This window comes from Pholcus phalangioides, unplaced genomic scaffold (assembly GCF_987345545.1).
Source record: "Pholcus phalangioides strain wild (caught in Gottingen) unplaced genomic scaffold, Ppha-v1.0 ptg000007l_1, whole genome shotgun sequence".
In the NCBI taxonomy this organism is placed as follows: Eukaryota; Metazoa; Arthropoda; class Arachnida; order Araneae; family Pholcidae; genus Pholcus; species Pholcus phalangioides.
The window spans coordinates 11,361,846-11,380,665 of record NW_028301600.1 but is presented as its reverse complement, the minus strand read 5'-3'; the positions used below and the strand labels follow the sequence as shown (position 1 = coordinate 11,380,665).

Sequence of the window (18,820 nt, the reverse complement as noted above, 5' to 3'; positions counted from 1 at the left end):
CGGTTTTACTGTGATAATATCTCAACAATACCAATTACGTTATTTTTTATTATTCTTTTATGTGATGCATTTTGTGTATTATTGCATTTTGTTTGCTATTTCTCTTCATAAAATTGCTAGAGCCTATACATATAATACATATAAATAGACAAGTATACAAGAACTTGGTGCTGCCATCTATTGGATACGACGTCAAGTGCAACTCATCACGGGAAAAACCATGCGTTGATTAAAAAACGCAACGGAGAGAAACGTGAAAAAAAATGAATCAAAGCTAAAATTTTTCGAAAATATTTTTTATTCATCGACAAAAAATTTGAATTTATAAGAACCTGTTATTATGCATACTTACCAAACGTCATGGTAAGTTTGATAAATAGCAAAAAAGTTATCACTTTTATACTGGAGATTATGCGTAATATACTCACAAGCATCATTGGTAAATTAGATAAATACTTAGAATTTGTCGTCTTTATCTGTGATTATGCATAATACCTTTGTGTAATTGGTGAATTTGATAAATATGGAAACAAAAAACTCCAAATGAGTCTAGTATGAGTGAGGAATATATTCGGACACACACACACCGAAATTTTACGATCGTGCCCCGATATAATGAAATGGTACATGTATGAATTATCATGTATAGCAGTGATTCCCAACGTGGACGTTAACGCCCCCTTGGGGGCGATGGAAAGTTCCAGGGGGCGGTAGAAGCTACGGGTGTAGCATGGGATCCTATGGGTTTATATTGCGTTGCGGGGCGATGGAAGAAAAAAAAATTCTGAAAAAGGGGACGATGGGACAAAAAAGGTTGGGAAATTATGATGCATAGTATATCATATAATACGATTTATCATGTTTAGAAACGGCACGACGCTTGGGTATTATGCATAATCACCGCTAAAAGTGATAAAATTGAGGAAATATATCAAACTTACCAAAATGCTCAGCGATTATGCATAATAACCGGATTTAAGGATAGCATTAAAATCAGGACAAACACTGTATTTTTGCATTAATTAACCATTTTAGCTAATTAAAAAAATCCACTGTAATTAATTAAATTGCTGCGTTGACGCATGCTTTGAATGAAAAATATGCTAAGAGAACCAATTTACATCATTGTTGTGACAAAAAGAATTCAATACGTTTTTATGGGGGGTCAACTATAGAAGATTGAAGAATCTAACGAAATTGAATGAAATTGATTCACAAGTATTCGATAAAAATACCGTAATCGTATCAACGACGGAATAAAAAAATATTTTTGTGCGTTCATTATTGAATAATTTTAATTTTAAAAAATTTAATATTTCTTCTACTTTTTAGTAGTTGTGAATTTTTATTTGGCCGTTCCTCTTCACACGAATTTTTACACTCTTTTGAGCAGGGGTCTCCAACGCATTTCTCGCCGGTCACATTTGGCCTTCGGAAGTTCTTGCCGGGGCCCGCTGATCATTTTCGGAAAATAGTTGAAAATATTAGAAAACGATTAATTCTAGAATCAATGTGAAAGAATTCTATAATAACTGAAAGAAATTATTTCAGAATAAATAAATAAAAGAAATTATACCAGAACAAATCGATGAAAGAAATAATTTCCAATTCCGAAATAAATTGATAATTTTATTCCAGAAACAAATAATTTCAGAATTAGTGAAAAAAAATTAGAAACAAACAATTTAGTATTTTCTGATAGACATTATTTCGCAATCAATAAAAGAATAATTGCATAATTATTGAAAGAAATGTTTTCAAGATATATTGAGAAGCAAATAAATTTCGCAATTACCGAAATAAATAATAAAATAATCATTTAAATTGATTTCAGATTACAATCAATTTCAGAATTAATTAATTTAATCAGTAATTAACAAAAACTTTTTCAGAAAAAGTGTCAAAAATATTTTCAGAACTAATCAAAATTGATAATTAGTAAAACAAATTAATTTCAGAAAAAATAAAAGTCAATTATTTCTTCCCGGTTTAACTCGGGAAGGCCAATTGGCCCCATCTATTAAGACAAATTACAAGAGTTAGTGGTGGCCCGTGGGCTTCGTGGGAAGATTCGATTTGGGCCGCCGTGTCCGAAAGGTTGAAGATCCCCATTTTCTTGCCCAATATAAGTATTCAATGCATTCTAGGGATAACAATTCTATGTAAATACATAAATATAACAAAATGACGTACCTTCACCATTTCACTGTTTACAGTCATCTCCACTACGTCAACAGTGAAATTATTTCTAAATCCCATTTCATCAAATGATATGTTTCCTGTGAGACCTACAATTTTTGTCTGCAAAGATATAAAAACACCACAAACCGATATTCAAGTTGACAGAAATTTCATTCCGAATACATGAATAATATTTATTTAATCATTTGAAAAATATATAAATTGACATTCCACACAACGCGTGAAGTAGTAATTTATTCTTAATTATCACGGTTATTGTTCTTCATTAACTCCATGTTTTTGAAGGATTATGTATCACTGTACCGAACAGGGCCGCCCTTATCGGACGCGAGCCTCGGTGCGAAAATAATTTAGGGGCTCCTTAGTCCAGATTTTATACATTTTGTGGGGGGGAATCGGCATCCCGAAAGATTCATGAATTATCACAAAAGGTACAGGAATGGTGAATAATTTTTTCCTCACCAATGAAAATTCAGAATTAATCAAAGAAAAGAAATCCCCGAATTTATGAAAATTCAGAATTAGAAAGGTAAAATCCCAGAATTCAGATGAAAATATTCAGATTTAATGAAATAAAATTTTCAGAACTGAGAGAGAGAAAAATTCAGATTAAATGAAAGAAAAACGCCAGAGAATATTGAGACACAAGAAAGTTTTTCAGATTTAATGAGAAAAATCTCAGAATTGACATGAAAATTCAGAATTAAAAAGAAAAAATGGCAGAATTGACATGAAAATTCAGAATTAATGTGAGAAAAATCACATAATTAATAAAAATTTAGAATTATTGAGAGAAAAAAAATCCCCGAATTGAAATGAGAAAATTCAGAATTAATAAGAGAAAAATACCAGAATTGAGATGAACATTCAGATTTAATGAGAAAAAATCCTGGAATTGATGGAGATTCAAAATTGGTCAGAGAAATAATTGCAAAATTGATGAAAATTCCAAAAACAAATCAGTTGAAACTCAGACACTTTGTTTACTACAAAAAATATTGATACACGTGTATATTTTTCCACTTCTATTACCGTAAATGTGAGGCCCTCCAAACCGCTGGGCCTTTTGCGACTGCACCTGTTGCACACCCCCAAGTGCGGCTCTGATACCAATAATTCTAAGCTGATTTCTAATATAAATTGAAATATATATTAACGCCACCAGACCAACCAGAGCCGCCCTCATCAGACGCGGGGCCAGGTGCGAAATTCATAGCGGAGGCCAAAAGCGTCTTAATAATTTCGGGGCCCCTTAGCCTGCAGCCAAAAATCAGGCAGGGGGAATCAGCATTCGAAAATTAATACATTATTACAAATTATACGGAAATGCTGAAAAATGTCCATAGAAAAACATTTAAACACAATCAAGTTTAAATTAATTAAAATTTCAAATCGATAAAAATTCAGTACTGAATTTTTTTTCAATTGACGAAACTGAGAAAAAATTAGGACCGTATGAAAAAAATTATCGGAGATCTAACGAGAATTTAGGATTGACGAATTAAAAGTAACGAAAATGTTCAAAAGAAATAATTCCAGCACCAACGATAATAAATTCAAAATTTGTAGAAGTGATTCCAGAATTAACGAAAGTTCAGAATTTATGGAAGAAACATTTCCGGAAATAAGAAAAGAGAAATAATTCCCACAAAATTAACAAAATTTCAGATGTTATTTTCAAAATTCAGAAATTAACAAATTCCAGCACCAAATAACTCTAAATTTATGTAAAAAATAATAATTCTAGAATTTAAGGAAAATTCAGAATTTATAACAGAAATAATTCCAGAATTGACGGAAATTCAGAATAGCGGCCAAAGACGAAAGAATAAAAGAAATAATTCCAAAACTAATGATAGAAATATATTCAGAAATAATAAAAGAAATAAATCCCAAATTAATAAAAGAAATAAATCCAAAATTAAAAAAAGAAATAAATCCAGAAATAAAAAAAAAATTATTTAAATAATTCGCAAAAATTCAGAATTAACGAAAGAAATTATTTGAGAATTAACGAAAGAAATTATTTGAGAATTAAAGAAAGAAATAATTCCAGAAGAAATGCAAATTCATAATTTAATTCTAAATTAATTTAATTCTATCACCGTAAATGTGAGGCCTCCAAAACATGAGGCCCGTTGGGACCGCACCTATCGAACACTCCCAAGGGCGACTCCGCGTCCAACCACATGATTACGTTCAGCCAATCAAGATTTACATTTTGATTATTAATTGCATCAACTTAAAATAAACGTCAATCAAGAAGAGACTTAACATAAAAAAACTTGACTTAAATACTATAAAACTATATATAAATTTCGCATTTTCCAACGTCACGTGTAGAAAATTTAACGATGTGTTTCTCAATCCAACAGATGGCGGCACATCTTCCACGGTCTGCAACTGTTCTATACTTAGAACTAGAAAAGTTCAAGAAAAATTTATTCTATCTAATTTATTTGTCAAATAATCTTTGGGTACATTTAAGGGGTTCACATGCCCTTTAACATGGGGAAAATTTAAAATACCATTAAAAATACTATTTGATTTATTAGAAATTTTTCCCCACATTTTTGATTAAATATGCTATTCTATGAAAGAAGAGAGTATAAAATTTTACATATCTCTCACACTTAATTTTTTTTTAAATTTTCAGCGAATACATTAAAAACAGCTTTCGCGCGTGATAAAATGACATGACATCAATGTCACCATACAATATTGAAATTAAAATGAAGAAAACGGTTCATTTCATAAAATGAACTAAAAGAATGAAATTTCATTATGGATGATGATCCATACATCAAATATTTATGTATGGATCTGAAATATTTATGTCATTTTACTATGCGCAGACCCTGTTTATTATATTATTTGAAAATTAAAAAAATTAAGTATTACGTAAAATTTTGTACTGCACAGGATAGGATATTTAATCAAAAAATGTGAAAAAATTTCTAATAAATCAATGGTTAATAATATTTTAATGATGTTTCAACTTTTTCACATGTTAAAGGGTATGCGACCCCTTAACCTGTCACTCATTTCAAACAACTAGGTATAATTATATTGTATCACTAAAATTATGATTTAAATCTAGAATTTCTAAAATCCCACCTGTCGTTGCTTTTCCCAAAATGAGTTATATATACTTTTCGCAATGAAATTCTAATAGTTTAAAATCGTCAAATACATTCGACAAAATGGAATTTTTGTTTCTCTTGAAACTATATTGCTACCGAGCACAAAAAAACTCATTTTTCATGCCGAATAATGAGTATTACGGAATATTTATACACAAAAATGCTTTAGAATTAAAGAGATAACGTATCAGTTTAAGAAAAATGTGATCTTGACAAGCTTGGTTGAGATTGTCAACATTCGTTAAAGGAAAATTGGATCGGAATTTTTTCGTCTCTATCAAAATAGAAAAGTAATCCTTGAGAGCTCTCGAATCGTTTCGGAGATTTTTCCTCAAGAAAATGACTAAAAGAGAAAGACTTGCGGTAATTCGATCTCTTGATCATCAATAGAAACCGAGCGACAGGAGAAATTAATTAAGGTGTTCCCGTAAAACCTTCTTATGTTACGATCCTTTTCCTGATACACTGTTTCTACTGACACTAAGTATATGGCGGCGGCCAACTTTTCATTCCGCCACAGTGTTTTTCCTCCGAATATTTCCGTTCCATGTCAGACACACAGTTTATCTTTGCATCCAATAAGACAGTTTTATTCAAGTGTTGACGTTCTCAACGAAGCAACTGTTTTTCGTTTTCATTGTAACATTAACTGTTTGCATTTTAAGGTAGCCGACTACTTTTCTTAAAAATGACACTTTTTCTATAAAATGGTACTGCAGTGAACTTTAATAAACTTTGTTGTGATAGAAAGTGTCCCGAAACTGTGAAAACGATGAAAAACAATTTTTAACTGCCTATGCCTTTTTTTATGCAAAAGTCAAGTTTCAAGGAAAAAAACATGTAATATTCGAAACATGATCGCAATTCTATGAATGAAATATTTTGTTACTTTTACAGTACATTCAGCTAGTGAGGATGCAGGTTATGAACTACAGTTTAAATGATTGTATGTTATGGGTATAAGTTACACTGAAATCAGATATGTACGTGTGAATGTTTTGGATTTTCATTTGATATATCGTGTGTAAAACACTACAATTAGACGATTACATGTGATAGACTTTAGATTTCGATTCATAACCCTTAACAATATACGGCAGAATTTCGTATTAATTCATAGTTTGTAATACGTGCGGTCTACAACGGAATTGTGGGTTTCTTTGGAAACTTCTTTTGTGTTCAAGGATTTCCTTAAATTCCATTATCCTATCAAAATACAAAATCACTTCACGCAAAAACCGCGCCTCCGGAGAATTAATATCAAGCCAATAATACAAATACAAATACAAATACAAATACAACGCCACAACAGGCAAAATGCCCAACGAGGCGGCTGATAAAAAGATGCCCATAAAAATATGGTTGTCATATGTTTCAAAAATACAGCAACCCAATTAAAAATGCAATTAACACAAATTACAAACAATATATACACATGATAAAATATTATACAATGCCCATAAAGAATACTTATGGTTGTCTTATTCTAAGAATGGATAGCTTCTCGATTTACCCCAACATGTTTATCGTATTTCTTTTTAAACGTGTCAATTGTGTTACAATTTACTACCTCCGGGGGTAAGCTATTCCATTTATTAACAACCCTATTGGAGAAAAATTCCCTGCGACACCATAACCTTGCATTGTCCCTCACCAATCGATACTGGTGTCCCCTTGTAAAAGCAGTCGATTGGCGGTGTACTAAAAGTTCATGGTCCATCCTATCCATCCCATTGAAAATTTTGAACACTTCGATCATATCTCCTCGACACCTGCGTTCATCCAATGTAACATCATCATTAATGAACACAATAATCAAACATCAAATTAATGAGAAATCCACAAAAATAACAAAGATGACTTATCATGGCCTAGAATTCTATTTGAGAAATAAAAGAAAATTCAAATTTCACTCACACATGGCGAAATGACAAAATAGCTGAACGGCTGACATTTTTATATAAAATTGATTTTCTGTGTGTCTGTCTGTGCGTGTATGTTCCCTATACAAATCTACAATTTCATATCAATCTTTGCCAAATTTTGCACCAAACAGGCCCCAACTTAAATGATAGGCTACTTTAAAATTTGGTCAGAGTTAGGCAAAGGCCCGACAGGGTCAAAAACTGTCCAGCATCAATCGCTTTTGGAATGTCTACTTTGGTGACCTTGGTTCCCAAACAATGTTTTACCACTTTTTTAATGCTCCCAGTACATGAAGAAAACCTGGACAGTACCAGGTATTACCGCTAGTTTGATATAAAATGTCACATTCACAATTTTTTTTCTAAAGTTGAAGAAAATTGATATTTGAATTTTGAAAGGATCATGAGAAAAAAAAAATTGAAATTTTTGGAGTCTTGGTTCCAGGGTTGGCAGGTATGCAATTGTAGTCACTCGCCGCCTGGCAGTTGAGTGGTTAGGGAACTGGCTTCTCACTGTGCAGGTCTGGGTTCGAATCCGGGTTCGGGCATGGATGTTTACGAACACTAACAAATTCCCTGGACGGATCATACTGGTCCCTTGGGAATACGTGTGGACCACGTTATTATTATTATATATCAGTAGATTTTTAGAAACCATGTTTGAAACTTAAGTTAAAATGTCAAAAATAGCATTCAGAAACACGTTTAAAGTTTTTATTCACACATTATTTGATGTGAAAACGCAATACTAAAGAGAGAGTGTTCGTATAACTTAACATCATATAAACAAACCAATGCCTGTTTTTGGAATCACAAGAAATAGGGCTTTCATAAAAGATGAAAATAGAAACATCGATATTTTCTTACAAAATGACATTTTCCTTAAATATTTTTTATGTAAGTTTAAATTTTAAAAGGTCTATATTAAGAATAGCTGGCAGAAAAACTTAAAACTAAGATTATTATCGAGTTAGTGTAGATCTTGTGGAAAAAAATACTTTCATAACTCAAGACATTTTCAGCTGTAGGGATTCTAACTTTAATTATCAAATTAATTCGTTCTTCCGCATAAGCCTTTTTTCCGAGAAATATCGAGAAAATAATCAGGATTTTAGGAATATAATTCAGTTTTTCTCTCCTTAAATGAATTTATTATACATAATTGTGACAAAATGGTTATGATTCCCTCATATAAAATTATTTCTCTCGAATGTTTGTGATATCACCGATCCTGTGAAACCAGTTCCACACCAGAGGAGCCGCGTAGAATTCTGCAGCGCAAAAACTGGTTTGGGGTTGTGGCTACGAAAAAATCGACCATTAAAATCACTTGCGCTGTGCTAGCCACACCTCAGAAGCAGGTTTTGCTCTGCATAGTTCTGTGCAGTTCCGCTGATGCAGATCCTGCTTTACTTTATGGACAGCATATATTTCGAAAACATTCTTAGAAAAGTCATTTTTCACGTAATAAGAAAACGCTTCAGTGAGTGTATTGGTTTAAAAATGACGAAAATATAAGGTAACAAAACTTTATTTGTGAATGTGTTTAAAAAATGGTCATTGAAAAAATTTCCAAAAACTCGAGTACGAAAAAACTCTGAACAAAATAATTTTAACCGTTTGTTTGAAATACCATGTCAGACCTTCTTGAAGATGCGAGCAATCTTTTCGCCGTGTTCCCAAGGTAGCACCGGTACTCGTCTACAATCGATTCCCTTTGTCCCATTGTTGTAAACTTCACCACGACGGAAATTGTTCCTAAAGATATTTGGATTCTTTTTCAAGAGGCGACTGTAGGAGTCGAGGATCACTTTTGCCACATCATACATCAAAGCAGCTTCTGCCTGTAGGGTGAAGCGTAAAGACATACTGAAATCATTCATCTCGTTGCGAAATTCACGAGCTGAATATTGCCTAGTGTTAACCCTAAAGGGTTTCAGCATCGAAAGATTTCTATCCTCTAAGGAAAATTCAAATACGATTGCTTCCTGTCGAGGTTATTTTTCTTGAGCTCACAGAATTTTAGAGCAATAATACACACACACAATAATTGTCAAGTCATATTTTGTATTTCAAGTGCAATTTTTCTTGAATAATAATATTAAAATTAAAGATTGAAAGCTAGCTTTTCCATCCAAGAATATTTTTGTGTACTTGTTACGGTTAATGTGATAAATGCGGCCGGATTATGCGTAATCGCCGAGTATTTTAGTAGTTTTGATAAATTTCCCTAAATTTAACACTTTTACCGGTGATTATGCATAATACACAAGCGTCGTTGGTAAATTTGATAAATTCCCCTAAATTAATAATTTTTACCCGCAATTGTGCATAACATCCGCCCCCCTCCACCAGTATCGTTTATCACCCCAAACGTTGAGTCGTTAAGTATAATAAATTATACTTATATGATTTACTACACATGATAATTCATACGTGTATTGTATCATCATAAGGGGGTTCGGCTATATTAATGACACATACTAGACTAATTTTGAGTTTTTTCATATTCATCAAATTTACCAATTGCACTCGGGTATTATGCATAATCACAGATAAAAGCAATAAATTTCAAGTATTTCTCAAATTTACCAACGACGCTTGGGTATTATGTATATGCGCTGGTGAAAACGATAAATTTATCAAACTTACCGAAATGAGTGGTCAGAATGCATAATAACCGATTTATCACATTTACCACATAGCATATATATATCATTTAATTTTCAAAATAAATCTCAATAATTTCCAAGATACATGAAAATTATAATGACCTGATGATTACTTATTTAAGCACTTAAATCTGTAATCTCAATATTCATTTCATTTTGTTTTACGTAAATTATAAATGTGTCGGAGCAGAAAAATTCCATGGCGTTTCAAGGAAAGGTATACTTGCATTCGTGACTCACAAAATGTCATGCAGTCATGAAAAACGACCTGCAACTGCATTTCATGACGTGATTTATTCCTTTTCATCGATAAGTCATGGAATTTTGGTGAATAATATTTATTCTTTTCATTCTTAGCGGAATTTTCAGTCAGAAGTGTATCTTACCGAAATATATTTCGTGCCAGCTCCAGGCCAACGATTTGAGTCCAGGGATTTCCACGCTGGCAAAAACGATCGAAAATCTTGGCCCGTGTGTTGGAGTATCCGAAATCCTGTCATGTTGATAGCACCGAATTCCAGGACTTGACTGTTCAGGTACTCGTCCATCACCTATAAAAACGAAATAAAAACAGAAAAGAGAAACATAAACTTTATTTTTCCTTACATTTCATTTTATCACGTTATGTTTTTGACTTTTCAAATATCTAATCGCAAAATTATGTGGAGAGAAATTCAGAAACTGCTATGGAAATATCGAAGCTTTTTCAATCGTAGCAAATTAATATTCATTGAAATCATTACTTATACGAATCTAACAAGAAAATATCCCCATCAAATGACAACAACAATTTTTCTTATTTTCGCGGTTTAATCTTTTTTTAGTAGCTAATATTTGTTTCTTTTTAAGGAGTATCGGAAATCATGATGACACGTAAAAAAGTTTTCCCCTCTATTCCCTATTTCCAAGAAGAAAGATATCTTCTTGCAGGAGTAGGCCTAGCTCAATGATTACCAGGACTAGATTCAAAGAGCACTTCGACATACACGATGATATTCGACATTTGACCAAGTCACAAGTTGATTTGCAATCGACAGCAATGATGGCAGATATATTTGTAATCTAAGTGTCTGGAAAACGCTACGAAATCCGTCAGAAATTTTAATCTAAATGAATCTCTTGCTGAAGCAGAGTGCTGCTAGAATTATTGAAACGATGTTTGGCGATTTGAATTCTGAAGCTCTTTGATCAGGAAGAAGCTTCAAGTACCGCAAATATCGTTCTGGTGTTATGGATGAACACGAACGTCTTAATGATTAGTTGGATGCTTTATAATTGTTGTCTGACTTTCAGCCAGTGTTCAAACAATTATACTCTGCATTAGATAATATCTTTATATTACAGACAGTAATTAAAATTTTAAGCAGAAACTATACATATTCTTTATCGATTATAAAGAAGCTTTTGACGAAGTATCACACAACCCATCACTAGAAAAAAATTCAAAAATTGTTTCAGTGTCAGTTACAGAGTCAAACATAAACGGGGAAAGTAATCACTTATTCTATGTCTAGCCTTGGAGTTTCTTATTGAAGAGGGTAAAAAACCAGGATGCATTCACGATTTTCGCTTTCGAATATATAAATCTAAACTCTGTGACCGCTGATATCGTAACTCTGATATTTCAGACATCTATATTTTTGACAGAGAGAGATTTAAATTCTGACTTATGCATAAATGACGTTGTTCTATGTCTGGACTTGTTCTATGTTCCTAATCAAATAGTAATGCAGGTGATCATTTCTAAATCAAGAAATCTTAATTTTCCGTAAAGGCTGCAGTTAGTCAAACAAGTTTAATTTTTATTTCAATGCTATCGAAATCTTTAATATATCTACAAATATCTTTTTCAAATTTATACGTATGATTACATGGAATGTTTTGATTTTAATGATTATGATGCCTATTATTTTACAAACAGAGTACAAATAAAAGTAAGAAAAAAAAGATGTAAAACATAATCACACCTACCATGGAGCTCCACGTAATTACGATCTAGTTGCATAAAAAAAAAGAAAAATACTTACCAATCCTGTCAACAAAAAATGGTAGTTTCGTCTTCCCATATAGATGTCTCGGACATGGCTCACAATGATTTGTCTAGCTGTGTCAGCTTTACAATCAAGAACAACGTACTTCAATGACTCTCGTTCCTTTGTTTCCAGAGCATGGAGAAACTCGTTGGCATCCGAAGCATTGTTGATCCGTTTGACAACTTTCACTTCCAGTTTATAATTGTCCGTTGTCAACCTAAAAATGTGCTGTAGTTTCAGCAAACCTGTTTAAAATGAAACGCTGTGTGTCAATCATTTGAAGATCCTTCAAAAGTCATCCTTCATGATTTTAAACTGCATTGAATGCATAGGACTATTTATCCCATTTTAACGCAGAAAAAGATCCATTATGCCCACTATTTATTATCTTATTACATTATTAAAATCATGATTAATGTTATCATTCAGGTGGTGGTATCAGTTTCGCAAAATACGGAACAGACTAACATATCATGAAATAGAATTCGTTTATAGATATCATTATTTCGGTTTATATTATCATTTTTTAGTCGAAAGTATCATTTTTTCTTTTCGCATATTTTGAAGCTAAGTTTACCCCAGACTCATTTTTATAAGTTATCGTTATCAACCTGAAAGACTGTAGGAGGTCAGGTTTCCTTGTTGACAAAAATGTCAGTAGGGTTCACAATGCCTTAATCAGACTGAATGAATGACTGTAATACCCTTAATCAGACTGAATGAATGACTGTAATACCCTTAATGAGACTGAATGAATGACTGTAATACCCTTAATCAGACTGAATGAATGACTGTAATACCCTTAATCAGACTGAATGAATGACTGTAATACCCTTAATCAGACTGTAATACCCTTAATCAGACTGTAATACCCGCTATAATTCAATGTACAAGTAGCGCTGGTTTTATAATGCCATTCTACAGTGAAGGCAAATGTAAGGTATTGAAAGAAAAAAACCCTTTCTTTAGTTCTTGGTCAGTTTCTTCGAGTTGACCAGATTCACATTTTCTGAGCCAAAATACTTTGCCAAGAGATCTATGGAACGTACCATACATAAAAAATTACTATAATTCGCGCGTGTGTGATACACATTAGACTTTGCCATTCTGACTCCTCATAATGGCTGAGTAATGGGGAAAAAATGCAGGATTTTTTTAGCTTAAAGTAAATAAAAATCCTTTTTTACTACAACATGGCAAAAAAAAAAACCCATAAAAATATAGGGAAAATGGTACGATTTTGCATCTTGAAACCAGTTATGCGGGAAAGAAAAATGAAGGTGTCCCGTTTTTATACGTCACGTTCAGTCGAACAGGACGAATGATAATCGTACTTATGACCGGAACTGTTTTGGGATATAGTTCAATCAATCTGTTATGGTTATCGGAAACCCCTGGCATTCAATGGTGCCGCGTTAAACGGCGTGCACTGTGTTTAAAAAGTGATTTACCTTCTTTGTATCCGTCATCAAGCTCCTATACGTATTAAGTATTCTAAAAATATAAGTTATTCTAAAAATTCAAAATTCATCTTAGGGCAAACTTGTCTTAATAACGTGTATAACAATTGCAGTACAGTAAAAATTCGGCATGAGTAAGGCTTATAACAAGAATCTCGCCATTACAAGTGATTCGTAAGCAATTTTCAAAGAGCTTATGTTAAATATACAAAAATATCCGCTTATACCGAGTTCTGATATAAATGAAAATCAGAACACATTCGGAATAACGACAACGGAAATTCTCGAAAACCATGCTTTCCTTTCCCTTTCTTTAAGGATTATACATAAAAGGGAGACTGGAAAGAATCTTTTTTTAATCTTTTCACCTTATTTATAGGTGTTTATTAACGGGGCATGTCAGTACCTATCATAGATAACACCACATTCTGTATTTTATCTTCATGTTATCCATATAGGAAGTAGAAAAGCATATTTTAGCTCTTGATGCATTGGTTGGACAGGTAGGGCGTGACCTCTGGTTTTGAAATCGTTGTAATTTCCCTTGAAAAATATCCCTCTCTCTTTTCTTAGAATCTTCCACAACACAGGATACACTGTAAACAGGTCTTCATCAGTTTCTCTGCCTTAAATATTATTGGATAATCTTATAGTGCAACGAGTAGTAATTCAAAATAAAAGGAAATAAAAAGGTGAGTTTATATCCACTCAGAAATCGCCAACGAATAAAACAAATATACCAAAAATACAATTGAACTTCCAGTGTATTCACCTTATTCGTTGGTGATTTCTGAGTATTATTGGGCAAAGTTTATCTACTGTTCCAAAAATTTATCTAATTTGTTTTTCCCCCATTTATGTTTCTACAGTGCAAAAGAAACTAAAATTAAGTGTGACAAAAACCAAGTCCGTTATAACGACAATTCTCCTTTTGATTTTAACTGTCGTTATAACGGACTTTTACTTTATTTTCTGAGCAACTTAAAATAATTTCGGATTTCAATTACTATATTTTAATTAAAAATTTGAAAACTTCTTTTCTGTTTTCACTATGAAATTGTAGAACTTCTTAACTTCAACGACAAAGTTTTAGGGACGTACAAAAAAATGAGAAAGGTTTCCCTTACTTTTCAATATATATATGTGAGATAGTTACATAAATTCTTATCGTCTTTTCTACTTATATTTTTCTTCGAGGAAAACTTGGATGCACAGTGAAGTCATTGAGGAGGAAAGAAGAGTAAAGAATGCTAATAAACTGCCTGTGGAGCTGAATTGGGTTATAAAGTTTTGATTGCTGAACCTCCTTCTTGGATGAAGGTATGAGATCTCGCTTGCGATTTCTTCTCCAGGAACCTCACAGGAAGTTGTTAATGGTGATTAGTTCATAAAAAAATCACATGATATATATTTTTTTCATTTTTGATATGTGAGGTGATCGTAAAACTCGGAGAACGTTATACAGGGAATCAGTTCTAGGAAATATATTGTTGAAAAGCGTAAAAAAATACATTCTTTCCTATTTCTCACTAGATAATGGAAAAGCTGTGAATAGTGGTTATCGTGGTGGTTATCGGGGAAATACAGTACACGTTATCCCGTTGAAGTTAGCCTAAAGATTTTTTACATCATTATACTGAAAAAACTTCACTTTTTTTTCATTTTAAATTACTTGAATTCCGTATCAAATTTACTTTAAATACCTACTGGTTAACTGATATTTAAAAACTAAGTTATATAAATTCTAATACATATTGTTTTAAGAATTTGTTTCTTATAAAATGAAAGAGCTTTATGGATAATAATGAAATATAAAATAAATATCGAATAAGGATCCATAGCCTCTATTTTGAGCTGAAGCACAATTTTTAAAATTTGCACCCGTTTTATTGTATGAAAAGACATTTATTGCTTCATATATTTGGATGAAAATGTGCAGAGATTTTAATGACTGAAATCTTGATTTTTGAATTTTCTCACGTGCTTCACTCTACCAACTCTCAAAATGTTTCAGAACTTCTCAAGAGTGACGAAAACCAAAAGTTACAATTCCTTTCATTGATATTCGGTGAATATGATACATTCTATTCAAATGTAACTGGGTAAATTTTTTTCAGTCAATAAACAGAAGCGCAAATTTTATTAATCAACATGTTTTTTATTGCTGGCAGCGAGCAAAAATTTAAATTATTATATTTCCAAAAATTGTTATTTTATAAGTGTGCTAGAGATGATTTTCTTTCTATTTATTGTGTTTATATATAACGTGATCATCACGTGTATTCCCAAGAGATTTTTACGATCTGTCCAGGGAATTTTTTAGCGTGTTAGTAGACATCCAAGCCCGAACCGAGATTCGAACCCAGACCTGTACAGTCACAAGATAGCTCCCTAACCACTGGACTACCGCAGTGGTTCAGGGAGATTATTTCTAAATATTTTACTTGTTTATCACAAATTTTCGTGATATGTTTCAGAACAAAGATAATATAATGACAATAAAGTGAATATATGGGGTAATTGGTTCCCTTCGTGGCCGCAACGTGCCTGAAGCATTAAAATATATACGACAGCTTAATGTAAACACCGAATCTACGCCATCCTCCGTACCTTTACTTTTACTCTTGTAATCTACAAATAAATATTTGAGAGAAAATGCTTGACAATCCTTAGAACAGATTCTGAATAATTGAAATACCACCAAATTAATTATGATCGAAGTGTTCAAAATTTTCAATGGGATGGATAGGATGGACCATGAACTTTTAGTACACCGCCAATCGACTGCTTTTACAAGGGGACACCAGTATCGATTGGTGAGGGACAATGCAAGGTTATGGTGTCGCAGGGAATTTTTCTCCAATAGGGTTGTTAATAAATGGAATAGCTTACCCCCGGAGGTAGTAAATTGTAACACAATTGACACGTTTAAAAAGAAATACGATAAACATGTTGGGGTAAATCGAGAAGCTATCCATTCTTAGAATAAGACAACCATAAGTATTCTTTATGGGCATTGTATAATATTTTATCATGTGTATATATTGTTTGTAATTTGTGTTAATTGCATTTTTAATTGGGTTGCTGTATTTTTGAAACATATGACAACCATATTTTTATGGGCATCTTTTTATCAGCCACCTCGTTGGGCATTTTGCCTGTTGTGGCGTTGTATTTGTATTTGTATTTGTATTTGTATAATTGACATTTAAATGCTATACGATATAATGCTTACTGTCATTTTCTTTAAGACTGCTTTTTCCAAAACAAAAATTAACGTATGTGCTGTAAATATTTAAAATCGTGTTGTTAAATATGTTAAAGCGCATAACGAATAAGTCAAGAAATACGGTAAACGCTTTTTAATCACACAATAAAATTACTTGCGGATTTTACTTTTCATTTTTAATTGATGCCAAAATTGTAAAATCAAAAATTAAATACGTTAACTCAACAAATATTACATACGTTGTACAACATTACAAGTACGTTGTATTACAAATATTACATACGTTGTACAACATTACAAGTACGTTGTATTACAAATATTACATACGTTGTACAACATTACAAGTACGTTGTATTACAAATATTACATACGGTACAAATATTAAATACGTTGGCTATTAAACGAAGTGTTTAATAGCCATGTTTTAGATGCTCATGATTACTAAATACCGTATTTTAACGTGCATAAGGAACCCCCTTTTTTGCCAAAAATTGGGTCTCCAAAATAGGGGGGTTTCTCATACATACATGGATAATATTATATATATTAACCAGTTATACACACACACAATTCCTTGCAATTTACGATGAGAATGACTCTGGTGATGATAATGAGCTAGTTGATGTAGCTGATTGCGATGTATCAAATGAAAGTGTTGAGGAATATAATGGTTTCTCTGATGAATAAAAAACATATCTTTTCTGATATATCTCAAAATAAAAAATATCTTAGATAAAAACTTTTCTCCAAATTTTGATCGCAAAAAATCAGAGAGTTCCTTGTACATGAATGTTTCTTTAAAATGCAGTTAAGTTAAAATACAGTAAATCTTTTAATAAAAAATCTTTATAGTTGCTGGTTTCGATTTATATGTTCCTGCGATACACAAGTATTGAAACTAATGGCCATCAGAAATAGTATTAGAATATTTGAATGATCATAGTTATTGGTTCATATATTAAATATTTATCCAAGTAAATATCTAATTTATTAGATTTCAGGGTATATTTTGGTTCTTAAATTACAGTATAATAATCTCAGTTGCCGTATGCATTTTTTTTTTGTTTTGATTTTGATGTGTGTGTTTCTAACAAGCTCTAATTCCTAGTGTTTTTATGAAGTGGTCGTTCCAAACACATACTAACGCTAACACAACATCGTACAGATTACGTTTTCGAAATCGAGTCTCGTAATTTGTGAGGCTAATTAATTTCTGTCAGTATTAAGTTCCGAACCGGTGCACGGGTATTAACCATAGTGTGTTGCTGATAAGAGCAATCAATTCTTCTATTTCCTCTTTCCATCCTCGTTTTCTCTCTCTTTCATTCCTTCGGTAGTAAATGATAGAGCCGAAGAACCACCCGACTTTAATGCGAATCATTAACTTTCGTCGATATCATCTAATGATTCCCGGGGAATGCTTTTACAAGTTCTTTCTCCAATCCAACTCTAGAAAAACTGGAACATAAGATCACCTGCTGTAAAAAATTTAGATCTTGTCCAAAAACTATGTATATAAAAATAATTATATAAATTATATAAATTTTATATATATATATATTATAATATTCTTCGTACAATAGCTTTTGAACAAGATCTAAAATTTTTACAGCAGGTGATCCTATGTATTATCTACTCTATAATATAAAATCACAAACTCGAAAAGGGCCTGTTGCTAAGCAACCGAGTGACGGAAGTGGGTGAAGTTTTTGAGTGACGGAAATCTGTTACGTTTTTGTGTTACGGAAGTCGGTTACGATTTTGGGTCAAGTATTCATTTAACTTTAACTCTAGCACATATTGGGACCCATTTGACCCATCGGGACCATGTTATGTGTATGTACCGAGAGGCTCCCATATCCTACAGCAGGGCCGTTAGGCTGGAATTTAGATGGCGAGCCCCCAAACCAGCTTTTTAGGGCCCCTCTGTGGTTAATTTATAGTGTGAAAAATCACAAAGTGATAAGAATCGTTCTGGTCCTGTCAGCCCTGCCCTTGTGGGGGAGGGGTCATGCCGAGAGGTATGTATATGTATAATATACATATAACAATAGTGCTCCCAACACACAGGGTCGGGGTTCCCGCGGGGGGATTGTACGTATACCTTCATGGGAAAGTTAAAAGTTTTCATTTCCAAGGGCCCTTGATGGATCTCA

General features: G+C 32.5%; 1 protein-coding gene across 2 annotated transcripts in view; it reads right to left on the bottom strand.

Moving 5' to 3' along the window:
• LOC149084913 (glutamate receptor 1-like) overlaps positions 1 to 18,820 on the bottom strand; it is a 274,407-nt gene that overhangs the window by 51,971 nt on the left and 203,616 nt on the right. For both annotated transcript variants that reach the window (XM_089232649.1, XM_089232651.1), the window contains exons 4-7: positions 11,970 to 12,220; positions 10,329 to 10,493; positions 8,914 to 9,114; positions 2,194 to 2,301 (exon numbers count right to left, since the gene is read on the bottom strand). In XM_089232649.1, the coding sequence (XP_089088775.1) occupies positions 2,194 to 2,301; positions 8,914 to 9,114; positions 10,329 to 10,493; positions 11,970 to 12,220 (725 nt within the window). The remainder of the gene's footprint in view (positions 1 to 2,193; positions 2,302 to 8,913; positions 9,115 to 10,328; positions 10,494 to 11,969; positions 12,221 to 18,820) is intronic.